Raw genomic sequence first — 15345 nt, 5'->3', positions numbered from 1 at the left:
GTCAGTTTTGTTGCACAAAAAGTCTAGTTGATAATTCTGAGAAATGTGTATGTTTTATATTTTCAAAAGGTATCACAATGGAAAACCTCTCAGTAAGGACAGTTTTACGATCAATATTCAACGAAATGTCCTCACTATTCAGTCATTTGATATCGCTAATGAAGGAATTTATCAGTGTTTTGCTCAAAATATTGCTGGGGAAACTTATTCAGCAGCTTTATTGCGATTGTCACAGCGTGAAGACTTGGAAATTATGCCGAAACCTCTGCGAAATGTTCGATGTTATGCTATGAACTTTAATACAATCAATGTCACATTTCATAGTGCAACTTCGGTAAGCTATAATAGAGGTTCTCAGAAAGTTTAACTTCAATTTTCTGTTTTCTAGCTTTACTTCATCAGTGTGCATTTTGTTCAAAACAATCCCTATCGCTGGGAGTCAAAGCCTCCACTTCAACTAAACCATTCCCAATATGTGGTTATATCAGGTCACATGCCAGTTTATAAACCCTTTGTCATCCTCATAAGAGCCCTTCTTCCAATATCATCCCATCGATATAGCCACAAGGAAAGCATCGAAGAAACAATGCAAAGTTCCTTCCTAAGTGAACCAGCACATTGCTGTACCCAAGGATGTAATTAGTTCGAAATTTTTTACGAAATGACTTTGATTAATTTTTTTAATTTTCAGTACCCGTTCGAGCATTTCATTTATCATCTGACGTTTTCATCACTTGGTCCAATCCAGCGTTAAAAACTAAATATTTTGTAATACAATTTTCTGTCGCCCTCACACGTCCACATCCGCAAGAATTCTTAAAGGATTCCAATCTGCAAGGAATCTCATCATCGGTAACCGTGATTTTGATTCCCAATGACATAGAGGACAATCTTCAGGAAGTTATTCCTCTTAGTGAAAGTCAAGCAAGAGAAGTTCTCAGCAGAGCTCAAGCCACTCGTAACGACTCTGAAGATGACGAAGATGTTTTCAGTATAATTGTTACATCTAATGTTACTGGATTGCTTCTTAAGAATTGTCAAATGGCAAAAGTTCGAGTTTTAGTTATAACTAATGAAAACGAGGATTTGCAACAGGACTTTCGATTTGTCCAGTGGAAAATTGTAAAGACTAAAATATTTTCCCTTAAAAGCTTTTTTCTAATTCCTATGAACATTTGTAGATTGAAAACGATACCCAAGAAACCACCTCGGTACCGTTCAAGGTACTGAATATTGACCCTCGATCAATTTCATTTATATTTACTGAGAGTTTCGAAGAGAAATGTGTACAAGTTTGTTATTTTACATATGAAATTCAAGATTTTGGAACAAGTAGACAAACTTGTGAAGATATGTAAGTTGAAATTGTTAATGCAACAAAATGTTTGTTGATTTATGGTAATTATATTTTATAGGACAATATCATTTTCGAAATTGGTACTGAGACAACTTAAACCAAAAAAACATTATAAAATTCTTTTTTATAATTGTACAAATCATATTCCTTATGGAGAAGTTGATGTTCAAACTCTACCAGATCGTAAGTATTTTTTTTATTTATTTTTTCTAATCACGTTTTTTTTCCTTAGTTTTTGATGTTTTGACACTCATTTCATAGCATTTAAGTAATTGAACTGCAACATGTTATGCACCTCGAGCTAGAGCCTAAACAACTAGAGCGATTCTCTCTAAACTTGGTAGTTAACAGTCTTAGTCGATTCCCTAGACGGGAAATTGAAATTTTTTTTTAGGATCAAAACTAACGGTACCTGCCATATAACGGAAAAAGAAAAGTTAATTTTTTTCAAAAACGGCTCTAACGATTTTAATTAAAATTTTTGTGTGTAGTGTTACACTTAAGAGCCAACTTTTGAAATAAAAAAAATATTTTTTGGAATATTATTAACGGTACCTGCCATAGAACGGTTTTTTTGGTTTCTGAATATCTCGTACAAAAGTAAACTGATTTCAACGAAAATTTTTGCACAAAAGCTTTTTAGTAAAGGTTAAATTAAAATTTAAGAAAATTTTCAAAAAACTTATTTTTGGATTTTTAAACAATATTTCAAAATTTTTTTTTGAAAAATAAATTTTTTGAAAACGGGTTGGTGAAAAATTTTGAAATTTCGTTTTTATATGTAAATTAATTATTTCTTAAAAAATGGTATACCAACTTTTTTTTTGAAAAATGTTGGAAAATTTTTATATATAAAAAATTATTTTTTTAAAAAACGGCTCTAACGATTTTTGAAATTTTTTTTCTATAAATTTCTTTTTATACAAGAAATAAAATGGCATACTTGGTTTTTTGTAAAAGATCATTTAAAACAGTGTTTAATTAATTTTAAAAACTGATTTTTTTTCTTTCTTTTTTAACTTCTTCAAAATATTAAATTTTAAATTTTCTCTAATTTTCTTGAATAAAAACTTTTAACATAAGAGTTACTTTTAGCATAAGAGCAAGTACGTTTGACCCCAGTCGTGCATTTTATTTTTTTGGGAGTTATGTGATTTAAATTGACTGAAATATGCTGAATTTAAAACATACAGATTTATTCTATATCTATACTCTTTTAGATTTACCTACCACTTTTTTGCCATTTAACATTTTTTTAAGCTTAAAAAACTAATTTTCAAAGAAATTTGTTTTTTATTTTTTATCACAAATTGGTAGGTAATTTGTTCAAAAACCAATTATATTTGTTAACACTTAGACTTTCTATGACCAACACTATATGTGAATTTTGCTTAAAAAAATTAAGAGTGTTGGTTTTATATTTTTTATCCAATATCTTTCTTTCGTTACCCAAAACCACATGGAAATTCGAAAAATACGAGGAAAAATAAATATTTTTTTTTTTTGTTAATTTAATTAAATCATTAGAAAAATCATTGGAGCAATCCAAACAAAATAAAAACAACATTTTTTTCGGTTTATTTACATCAGAAATAATTTTTGAAACTAGTCTTACATATAATCCTAAAAAATAAAAATTTTAAAATAATTCGAACTGTTTCTTCTTTTTTTAAACGTAAACAAAAAATAGTAAATTTCTGAAGTAGAATGCAAAAATAAGACTGTTTTACGTATCTTTGTTAAAAAAAATTGTTTCCAAACATTCAATTTTAGAATAACATGTCAAACAGAGTTTTTAATAGATTTTAAAAATTAATTTTCAAACTTAAATTTATAAACAAAAATTAAGTACACTTTGTTTTTAGCTTTTTGTTTAAAATATTTTCCGTTTTGAATTATGTGCATACTTTTTGCCTTAGGTGTATATTTGAAAATTTAGTCCTCCGCTGCTGTTAAACTGATACTATACGACAATGCCTTAAATCTTAAAAGGATCTTAATACTTGCTCACACTTTGTTTTGATAACCAACTGGTTTTGAGTACAAGTTAATTCAGTTAAAAGTACTTTTAAATTAAAAATGATATTGAGAGAGATGAATTTTTAAGAAAAACTGATTTTTGGAAAAAGTTAGCTACGAGACTTTTGACTCTACTTTCCACCCAAAACCATAAGCGTATAATTAATAAAGATTCAAATTAGTATTTATTTTAAATTTTTCTTATCTCTTCAAAACATAACACGAAAAACAAAAATTCACATACAAATAACCTTGAAATTTATCATTTTTCTTTTTTTTTTTCAAGCTCCCGGAACTGTATCGAATCACAAAGTCTTCAACGATGATGGCCTTAAACTAACCTGGGATCCACCAAAGACTGCCAATGGAAGAATTAATTACTATAGCATTTATTGGACGGTTAACAATGTTACACATGGAGCTAACGTTAGCTCAAATGAAACTTTTTTTAAGGTGATTAAAAAGCTGTTTGTTATAAGAATTAAATTATGTATAGTAAAAATAAAAATCCATGTTCACAGTTCCCCAACATCACCGAGAGAGAGGAAGTCAAAGTAACAGTTCGTGTCGTTGGAGAAAACGGGATAGGAGCACCAATCTACTTTGATTTACGCAATTGGGTTCGCAACTCGGATGATAGAAAATCAATATTAGATGCTTACCTTGGCGTAGCTATTGGAGCAGCACTTTCAACTGTGTGCATTTTAATCTTCAGTTTGATATTTATCTGTCAACGACATCGTTTTAAGATGCGCTCTGGACAGATACAACTTACATCTCAATCTGAATCGAATATTGGTGCTGCCAGCACACCAGGAGGAAACACTGAAACTACCGGTCTAGGAGGATTTCTTGGCGATGGTGGACTCAGCGGAGGCTTAGGCGAGAGCAGTGCACTTCATGAATATCATGAAATGCGAACCTTGATTCCAAAATCTCAGCACTTTCAATTTATCAAAGACATGCCTCAATCCCCAAAACAACTTCCTAATGGCAATGGAAATTGTCCAAGGCGAAATGAAAACAGCTCAGAATGTATATTCGCTGAAACTGAACTTGACGACGAGCCCATCACAGCTCTTTCAAGTTCGACGCCTCTGTCAAAAGTACCACCGCAACGAAGCAGTAGCAGTAACGATGACACTGCTCTCTATTTCATTCCAGTAGCTGCAAAAAATCATCGAAAAAATATCGAAGTTGAATATGCAAATCCGAAAAAGTTCAGCGATCGTTTTGCACTGAATAAAATAAGTTCCTCACCGAATTTCTTCAATGGTGGCAGTAGCAGTGTTAGCGGTGGCTGCAGACCTTCAGTTTTTACTGAAGACTGTAGCCGCCAACGACATACAAACCGTCACAGCCAACGGCAGCCAGCAGCAATGCAAAATGGCTGCTCCCACTATGTAAATACAACAAACAATAGAAATAGTTACAGTAGTTCTAGTAATAATAGTAAGTCAAACCAACAACAACCTCCACCACCACAACAAATGCATCCTACTGATCAGTTAAATCATTCCATTGACAATGGTGTGGCATCGTTGTCAGAACCAAAATTATTTGCGACCATCAATAATGGAGAAAGGATAGCTGATTCTAAGGTAAGCCTTTTCTGGTTCCTTTTTTTGGTATGCATTTTTAAGAATAAGGAAACAATATTAATACAATTTATGAAAAGAGTTAATGTCCTTGATGTTTTTATTTAAACCTAAGTAAGAAAATTTACATTTCAAAATGTCATTAGACGTGACCATACTGAACCACAGAATATTACCTTAATTTCAAGTGTCTCGAAAAAGTTTGTTACAACACAGTCAGAACAATTTAAAGTCCTTTTCTTACTATCTGACATCTGATAAAGACCCCAATTTCGACTTACCCCTCACATTGATGAAAGTGCTTCCCAAAGTTAAACTGGTTTCTTAACTTTTTAAGATAAATGATTTTGTTCACAAATAAAACTGTAAGAAAAAAAATGTTACACATACGCCACAGTGACTGCCAAAGTTTCGATGCAGTTTAAATTTAAATGAATTAAATTTTTTTTTTTTTTCTCAAAACATGAAGAAAACTAAAAGAATTAGCAAACATATTTTTTTTACTTTAGCTTTTGTCTGTAGATGGACCCATATTTAATTAAATGTGCCGTCACAATGTCTGAAACCAGCAAAGGAAAAAAAGTTTCCAACGATGTATTAATTGCAAAATTATAGAAAGTAGTTTAGAATATATTATGGACCAGATTAATATATAAACGTACTATGTAGTACACGTCAACACAAAATTTCCATTAAAAAAAAAATAATAAACCAAAAGTTAAAAACAAATAATTAACAACAAATAAAATAAAGCAATAAAAAAGTTGTTACTAAAAAAAAAAAAAATTGATTGGTCTAATTTCTTAAAATTTTTTCTTTAACGCAAAATGTTTATATTTGCAATACAAACTTTATTTTCAATGCATTTTTTTCATATGCCAAGTATTTTTGTTTGCAAAAAAAGTTGGTATAGAATGGAAATTATTTTTAGTTTCAAGTGCATTTTGTTTTAATTAAAAAAAAAAATTGTATTGATTCTGAAATTCGTAGGTACATAATTCTGATGACAGAAAAAAATTGAATTAAATTCTTAAATATACTAGGTATTCATAGCACGAATTTTTTAGGAACTGTCATAGATTTTCCATGTTTGCAAAACAACAAATGTTTCACCTAAAATACTTAGTCAACAGAAGTAAGTTTTTAAATTTTTAGATTAGATTAGATTAAAATGATTTTATTTATTAACAAAGTATATAACAATTTACATTTACAAAATCTTTATGGCGTGGTTATGCCGTCTGCCGAAGTAAGTTTTTAGTATCTGTATAAAATGACACCTTTAAACCTTTGGGGTAAAATTTTTTTTATTAATATTTTTTGTAATATTTAAAGACTTGGATTCTCAGTTTTAACAAATCAAACATTTTCACCTAGTTGAAAAAGTAAATAAAATTGGAATACATCTCCAAGCTTAACCTCACAAAAAAGAACCCTTTCACAAAAAAAAGTCTTTTTTCAGGAGACAGCTCCGATTTTAATTATTATATGGTTTTATTTATTTAAATAACAAAATTTTGTTTTTTATAATAAGTACAAAAATATTATTGAAAAAGAATTTCGAGTTTGAAAAAAGCGTTTTTTTCTTTTCTCGTGATCCAGATCAGATCATTGTGTATATTTGCGAAACAATAACAAAATAAAATCCTGCTTTTGTTGTAAAGCTAATAGAAACAATGATCTGATCTGGATCACGAGGAAAATAAAACAAAGCTAAAGTTGACGATGTTTTAAAGAATTATTTAGGAAGTCATAAAGCCAACAAGGATCCAATTTTAGGTAATGTGAATAGTTCTGAGGATCTGGGGTGGAATCGTGTAAGCTGATTTTTGATAGTTGACTGTCAAATTCAAGAAAGTTCGTCTGTGTAAGATGATAGTCAAAAGTGACTATTCTATTTTTTTTTACTTTTTCAGCTGACACCTATTTAGGTGTCAATTTGATACAATTTAACATTTGTAGCATATTTTTTCTTAGTTTTAGTGGTACTTTTACTTTTTTTGGGAAAAATGAATATTTTTGTGCCTGTGCAATAATTTTAAGCCTACAAAATTAAAATAAAGTAAACGAATATGAAATAGAAAATAGAAGAGTCAGACTTGAGGAACAAATTAAATTATATTTTACCTCTCCGACTCAAAGTAATGTGCAATCATACCTTTGTACACAAAAAAAAAAAATAATTTCAAAATAATATTTCGTGTTTTTAATAGACACGTACAAAATTTTCGAAAAACATAAGATACTTTTTTGAGTACATTCAACATTTTGGATCTGCCATCTGAATTGAAAGTTTATACAATATTTTTTTCGAGTTTTGTTTGCTAGATAAATATTAAAGTTATTAATTATTATTTTAAGCGTTTTAAAAAATATTAACTTACGCTTTTAATAATTGTCTTCTCAATTATTGTAGCTATGGAAGTGAAAAACTGTAACTCTTCATCGGTTATTTTGAAATTTACTGACGTTTGACAGATGTCAAACCCAAGTGATACCAAGTAAACCAAAATTAAAAATGATCTCAAAACGATCACCTTACACAGATGGAAAATAGTTGACTATCAAATTTGATAGTAAAAAATATGATAGTCAAATATCATTTTAGCCGATTCCGATTTAATGTTGACCTTATTAGATAATTGATTAAAGATACCTTTAAATAATGTATCATCATATCGTAACCTTAGATGTTATATCTTTTAGCGGCTGATATGTATTTTAAGCGGTTTTTTTTATACTTGCCATCAGAAAGTTTGAGCATCTATCAGAGCTAGGCAGTGTTCCGAAAAACAAAAAAATAGCCCCTTAACATAATAACTTCACACCAAAAATTTACCTTTTCAAATTATGGTTTGACTGGGAAAATATCTGAACTCTGAAGTTAAATTTTCTTTAAAAATTATTTCCAATTCTTAAATTTACTTAGGGCCATTTTTTCACTCGGAGTTGAACATAACTTGAGAATTTTTAATATAAAAATTCTCAAGTTATGTTCAACTCCGAGTGAAAAAAATGGCCCTTACTGTATTCAAGCCATATTCAAGCACCTTAAGTTCAATAAGTCCTTAGAATTATTTGGCATCCAATTTAAATAAAATAATATTCGTACATCTTTTTTATGTTTTTAAATTTAATAACCCATTAGCTTAAATTGTATTATAATTGTCAAATACGCAACAATAATTGAAGTTACTCGCAAACACAGTCTATTATTCAATGAAAACAATCCATAAACATCCAATTTGAATTCTTGAAGTCGCAACTGAGTTAAAAACTTATCAACCTGTAAAAGAAAATTAAAACGCATGTACTTAAACTATTAAAAATAATTTGGTTCATTTAACTCACACTCCTATCCCATCGTGGTTCCATATCTGAAAATAAAGTCTCCCAATCAATGTTATTTGGTATTCGAGATCTTTGTGATATTAACTCAATAGTCCATATAAACAGCAAGAAGTCAATAATTCGAATTATGCCAAAAATAACATTTCCCCATAAAATAATTCCAGTGTTAATATAAACAAGAAAACTTTGATGAACATAACTTATGATCATGATAAGATCTGCCACAAATACAAATAAATTATTTATCTGAAATATATTATGAAATTCATGACTAATTCCATAGATATTCCAGAAAATTTCTGAACATTCATCAAGTTCATCTGAATATTCACACAAAACTGCCATCTGTCGGTAGTTTGTCATTGGAAAACGTTCTGATATCGTGATGCGTTGAGCCAAATTAATTAAATATTTCCCGATTCTGTGATACATTCCTGAAGATAGAAGATATCCCAATGTCAAGACATCTGCAAGTATCAGTCCTCCCAAGGATGCGGTATAAATGAAAACACCAAAAACAGGCCGCAAAAACTCATTTTTAACCGTCACATTCAAAAATTCTGGGATGTCAAAAAAATATGTACAAAAATCACTAAACATTCGAAACAAAAAAACGACATAAACCTCGTTGCCAAAAATACTGGCATCTTTTGTGATTTTTTGTATCCGTTTTGTAAGGTTTAAAGCCTTATTTACTATTCTGATGAATTTTCTATAAGGAATCAGTTGCCACCAAAGTAAGTGTAAAGTACAAGAAAATGCTATAACCAGATGTAACATACGAATTGGCCATAATTGTTGTTCTAATAAAACTTCTATATTCATTAGAATTGCCGGAAGGAAGTATGCCAGTCCCAAAAGTGAAATCACTTGATATAAAATCGAAATTATATGCACTCTCAGTGAATATTTCACTTTGTTATTTTGGAGAATTTTGAAATTTACCATGCCACTCATTTTTGCAAAATAGTACAGAATTTGAAATAGAATTGTTTTATTCCAAATGTAAGACATGGTTTTATCGTGGCTTAAGCTTAACTAATGCAAGCAAATTAACACCAATCTGATGAACTGAATATAATTGTCACAAGTATTAATTAACAAATGAATATCTTAACGCAATCCTTCTAGATAAATGCGTTGAAATAAAAGTTAATAGATGTGTAGTTAACTATAGTTGTTTCTTGCATTTCTATCTAATTACCTAATGGATTCAAAACGTTCTACTTTCATGTATGTATATATCCTAATAGTTTCTTTAGTTTGTAGTTGGTCGGAGAGTAAAGGTGTTTTATTCAGTTTTAAATTTTAAGTACAACTCCTTACAGGTTAACAAATTCGAAGCATGCTAGAACTGACTTCTGAAACTGAATAGAAGTCGGATCTAAGTCAGATTTATAAGAACTAAAAATCTAAATTGTTTTTGAAATTATTTTCAGTGAAAGGGTGTTTTTTTCATGAAAAGATAAAATTCAGAATTAGTACCTACTAAGAAGACTGACAAAAATGATACCCAAAAGAAAATTGGAAGAAATGTTCAAAACGTTAACCAAGAATCTTAGCAGTCTTTAAGGTGAAAGGGTGTTTTTTTTTTTGTAAAAAAAAGTGAAATCCGCGATAAATCATAAAAATTAACTATAAATTATACCCATGGGAATTATGAATACAATTAAGCTACTTTCATGTAAAGTTAAGTTACTCATGTAAATGGGTGTTTTTTAAGTGTAGAGGAAATGTTGATATTTTTCAAAAAGTTTCTATAAGAATGTCATGGTAAAAAGGGTGTTTTTTTTTTATTATAATTACGTTACATTTAAGATAAAAATCAAGAATGAAGAGACTTTATAAAATAGTTTCGGATGAATAGTTCTTTTTTTGTAAAGAGGGAGTAAATTCTGTTATCTGTAGGAACTTTAGTATTAACCTTCAAATTTGTCTTCGGAACCAAGTTACGTATTCGTAAAAAAAAGGTTGAGATAACAATTTTCCATGCAAAAACATTCATATTTGAAAAAAAAAAAAACTTTTTGGATTAAAAAAAAAAATTGAAATTATTTTTGAAAAATCAAATTTTCGAAAACGTGACACGGAATTTTTTTGAAAATTTGGTTTAACGTGTTGATTAAAAGTTTCTACAAAATGGCATAGGTAGCAAATTTAAAAAATTACTTTTTTTTTAAACGGCTCTAAAGATTTTGAATTTTTTCTAAAAATGCATCTTTATAAATTAAACTTCATACTTTTTTTTTTAGCTCAATTTCATTTAAATAGTTGTTTTTTTTTTATATTTTAAGTACGTATTTTAATATTTTTTTTCACACATTTTCCAAATTTGTATATAAAAAGTTGTTAGTTCTATGAGCAAGTTCGTGCGACCCAGTCCCAGGTAATTATGACCGAACATCAGTTTCAAATATGTTTCCCCATTCCCTCTTCTAGTAATAAAGTTCCATTAGGAAAGAAATGGAGTATCTATAAGAACCATACAATTATTTTGAATGGAGGTGTATTTTTTCGAGCAAAGGAAATTGAGATATTTTTAATGAGAATTTTATTCGCCGGTATTTTTGTTTCATTCACTCAAAAAAACATCCTTTCACCGAAAAGCTCATTTTAGTTATGGTTCTTACTACAAATAAAATGTCTGTACACTAAAAAGCTCAATGAACCATTAGATTTTTATCCCAAATGTAAGGGTAACAATTTGTTTTTTTTTTTTTTTTTTTTAATGCGTATTTACCTGTAGGTACTGCAAGCTTTTTTGAGAACCTTACTAGGCGTTATGCTTCGACTTGTTTGCGGGGTTACCCGCTTACCATGGAAATTAAAAAAAAAAAATTAATCTGTCCATTAAGTATCTATGTTTCTCTTCTTAAATTCACTTTGGTCACTCTGGCGTATGCGTAATATTTTTTTCTATTGAAACATTTAAACTTTCTTAAAATCAATTTTATCCTTTCAAAAAACTTATAACTTATAACTGCAAAATGTAATAAATTGTAATATTATGTAGTAAGTCATTCATGGGAGATTTTAAATGAATTTTTTCAATTTGATTATTGATGAAAAATGAGCCTTTTTTAACATTTAAGTTGATTTTTCCATTTTTCCCGGGGATTCTACATTTTATTTCAATTGGTAATAAAATTGAAAAGCAAAATATGTGCATGTCACTTTGACAAGTGAAACGAATTGCATCTTCAATTTCTATAATGTTTCGTTTATAAAACTGTTTTCTTCTTCTTTGGCCCGGTATCATAAACTTTACGTTAAAATTTTTAACTTTCTTATTTAATTGTGTAACTGATTTTGAACTCCATTTAATATTGTTTACTTCCAGAATCACGCTCTCTTTCCTGATGACACTGAACGTCTCTTTGAACATACACAATTTCATCCAACCAACACCTCAACCTTAGATAGAAACGATGAACAAATGAAAATTTTCAACACGTCTCCAGCGTCGGCCAACAACAATAACACATTATCCTGGAACAATAAACAACAACAAGCTAATGACGATAAATACAATCGACATCATCATCATAATTCATCGGTAGCTCCTCTAATTAGAAACAACAGCACAATTGGTTCCGAAACATCTTCTTTAGTAGAAGATGATCATCCTAGCAGTAGTTATCCTTGTATATCCTCCAACAATCATCATCATCATCAACATCATAATCATCACCACCAAGAATCTGATAATTCTATGAATAATCCACTACTGAAAACCAATTGGAATCATCGAAGGCCAAATGTAGATCCGAATGGATAGAGGAGCATTCATCGAAGGACGAAGTCGATGTTAGAGGATCCTTGAAATTCTCAATTTAACGCAACCAAGAAAGAGGGAAAGAGAGAAATAGAGAGGTATGTAAGTTGCGATTTTATGGTTGTTATACATTCCAGCTGTTGAAATGTTTATTTGTTTTCGAGCCGAATGCATAAAAATGGCACGAATAGAGAAGAAAAGAAGTAAAGTTTTATGAATTTTTAAATATAATTTGAAAGTGTTAACTTTCAGAGAACGTAAATATTTCTCTTTTTAAAAGAGATAATTTACTAAAAAGAAAAATAATAATTGAGGCTTTTATATTTAAAGAAAAAAATTACGAGTAGAAACTACTATTTTGTATTAATCAGCTTTATTATGGTATTTTTTCTAAGAAAACAACTTTATCTCTCACATGAATAAGTTTTTTTTTTAAGAACAAAACTGAAGAATATTGGTTTTGTACTTGCTAAGAGCAAAAACAGGGGAAAAAATATATTTTAAAACACATTAATGTTGGTTTTATTTTAATTTTTTTTTTCGAACTTGTATGATACCTGCAAATCAATTAAAAAACCTATGTAAAAGTTTTACCAACCCCAAGTTTTTAAAATTTTTTAAATACTATCAAATTCAAATAAACTTATTCTGTAAACAAAAATCAATTCAAACTCGTATCCCAAATTTTTACGTGCACTCTTTTACGGGGATTTGGAGACAAATACCATTTTTGTATCGCATTTTGTGCACTTTATATTTTTTAGTAAAAAGTTCACAGCGACTCCAAAAAATTTGGACTTATATCTTGTTTACAATTTTTATTCACTGCGCTTAGCAGACTTTATTTGTGAGATAATACTTCTTAGAATGTATACATTAATTGAGCTGATTAAATTTATTTCGGAATGCAGGATATTGGGTTATAAAATGAATCAAATTTAAAAACCCTTTTAAAAAGAGTATGAATATAGTTTTGTAAGAATTTTTGAAATAATAATAATGATAACTGATTTTGGCTTAATTTAGAGTAAAAACACTTTTATATTAAATTTAAATTTTAAATGTATTTTAGTTTTAATTATATTTTTCAAAATTATTAATCTATAATTTTTTTAAGTTTTTGATTCTCACTTTAGAAATATTATTCTTTTAATCTTGGTTATTACTTAAAGGTTATTCTAGCGGACAAAATAAGTTATAAACTATCGGAAAACTAAGGAAAGTAAAATTTGAGCGAATAATGTCATAAGTTCTCTTAAAAATGGTCGCATGATTTAAAAACAACAACAAGACAGATTTTGAATTTAGAATTTAAACTTCAAACACAAGACTATCCAGAGTTTCTAATAAATTGCTTCTCCAAACATTAGCAGCGTTTTCTAAAGTTTCATAAAAGTTTTCGTCTTTGCTTTCAAATATAATGTCTTTTCGATTGGATCGAGATATTCAACCCCTTATGATCAAAAATACTTTTTTCCGATTTAAAAAATTCTATATTTGTATCAAGGTTTTCACAAATGTAGTTTCAGAATTTTACAATCAGTCGGGACAAGAATTTCAGAGGTATTCGAATTGAACAATTATTTCAGAGGTATTTGAATTGAAAAGCAAATATTAGATTCGAATATTTCATAAAGTCGAAACATGGCTCAAAAACACCAACCTTAAAGAAAGTTGAAAAGAGTTACAAAATATTTTCTCCAGCGTTTGACAGGAATAATAAACCGTCTAATATTCGGGTTTTACAATAAAAAAAATGAAAAAAAAAATTGAAAAAAGTCCTTTACAACACTTCTTTGGATCATTAAACATATTTCTGAACTTTATTTACAAATACAAATGGAATAAAAAACTATAATTCATTTGTCACGTGTGACGCACGTGTACAGTGAATTTATTGTTTCTCTTTCAAATTTAAAATATAAATGTACATAGAATTAGATAACAATTTATAAGTTCAAGTGACCTCAAAAGAAAAATATGTCAAACTCGTTTGTTTCTGAAAATAAATAGTGGATTTTCTCCTGTCACGGGGGGGATAATTTATTTCGAATTTTAATTCAAATCCTTTTACTTAGTACACAACACAAAACTCATACCTTTTTATTTGCTCTGCAAAAAAAAAATAGTTTTTTTTTTAATTGAATTAAAAATAAAATCAAAAAAAAAAAACAATAAATAAATAATTTAAATAGAATTTGCTTTGAATAAAAGACGCTAAAGATTCGCAGTCATTCCAATCACTTTTCTCTGTTTTCGAATATATGCCAGCTAAATCCTCATAAACTTAACTAAGATTTTTATTCTCCTAAAACCTTCCTTTGATGTTGGTTCCTCCATAAAATTTATAAGTTTTCTTCAAAAATAAAAACCATACTCATTATTGTGAAAGTTTAAAGGCATGACATTAATCTAGTTCAAATTACATCATATTAAAAATAAATTTCAAATGGTGAGAATCAAAGTACTTTTCCTTAGTTATAATATTTTTTTAACTCTTTTATTATTAAATATTTTAAACATTAAATAATTGGCTTTTTTTAAATAAAAATAACAAACTATACAGCAACATACAAAAAATATAAAAAATAAAATAAAAGCATAATTCATTACATTCGAAGCTCCTGATAAAATAGCATGACAACATGATAGCTAATATTATTATGTAGATAATATATACATTACATATAAATTAAAAAAAAAATAGAAATGATTGTACCTGAACCATTTTAAATATTCATTAAAATAAAAAAAAAAAATAACTTAAAAAAAAGTAATTTTTACTAGCAACAACTATTTTTAATAAAAAAAATAATAAAAAAAAAGCAATTCAACTTACACAAAAAAAAAAAATAGTAAGAAAATTTGTTTTGTAACCACAACCACATTCGAATATAGATTTTGTACAACACATTTTCATAAAAATAATTAAATAATTTTTAAATTAGAGATAGCCTTAAGGACAAACAAAATTAAACAATGTGTGCAGTATACACTAAGTTTTTTTCGGATGGCTTGTTACATTTTTTAGATAATTTTTTTTCCTCCAAGTAAAAATTCAATATTTGACCGACAAAAGTACCTTAAATAAAAATTAAAGAAAATACAAAAAAAAAAATTTAAACAAATATCGTAAGCCCAGTGTGTTCAAAAAAATACAAAAAACCTTAACCTTTTGCAAGTAGGAAATTCAAATTTAATGTTAGGTAGAAAATGGAATTAAATGAAAAGAGTGTACATAGACC

The 15345-nt window shown here is 28.4% G+C and overlaps 2 protein-coding genes across 9 annotated transcripts in view; one reads left to right on the top strand and one right to left on the bottom strand.

Moving 5' to 3' along the window:
* LOC129916746 (uncharacterized) overlaps positions 1 to 15345 on the top strand; it is a 137217-nt gene that overhangs the window by 120309 nt on the left and 1563 nt on the right. For 5 of the 8 annotated variants that reach the window (XM_055996872.1, XM_055996873.1, XM_055996870.1 and 2 more), the window contains 8 exons: positions 70 to 334; positions 389 to 635; positions 692 to 1122; positions 1182 to 1354; positions 1416 to 1540; positions 3663 to 3829; positions 3898 to 4977; positions 11666 to 12798. In XM_055996872.1, coding sequence (XP_055852847.1) covers positions 70 to 334; positions 389 to 635; positions 692 to 1122; positions 1182 to 1354; positions 1416 to 1540; positions 3663 to 3829; positions 3898 to 4977; positions 11666 to 12103 — 2926 coding nt within the window. In that variant the 3' untranslated portion in view covers positions 12104 to 12798. Of the gene's footprint in view, positions 1 to 69; positions 335 to 388; positions 636 to 691; positions 1123 to 1181; positions 1355 to 1415; positions 1541 to 3662; positions 3830 to 3897; positions 4978 to 11665; positions 12799 to 13272; positions 13524 to 15345 lie in introns of those variants that run through there. The other 3 variants (XR_008772537.1, XR_008772535.1, XR_008772536.1) reach the window with 2 other exon arrangements.
* LOC129916748 (gustatory receptor for bitter taste 93a-like) lies at positions 8064 to 8989 on the bottom strand. Its single transcript, XM_055996874.1, has 2 exons — positions 8326 to 8989; positions 8064 to 8260 (listed from the first exon to the last, which is right to left on the bottom strand). Exons 1-2 carry the CDS (start codon positions 8923 to 8925, stop codon positions 8108 to 8110), a joined length of 753 nt encoding a protein of 250 aa, XP_055852849.1. The 5' UTR covers positions 8926 to 8989; the 3' UTR covers positions 8064 to 8107.

This window comes from Episyrphus balteatus, chromosome 3 (assembly GCF_945859705.1).
Source record: "Episyrphus balteatus chromosome 3, idEpiBalt1.1, whole genome shotgun sequence".
Taxonomy (NCBI): Eukaryota; Metazoa; Arthropoda; class Insecta; order Diptera; family Syrphidae; genus Episyrphus; species Episyrphus balteatus.
Note: the sequence above shows the minus strand (reverse complement) of the source record. Positions and strands in the feature narration are given on the sequence as shown.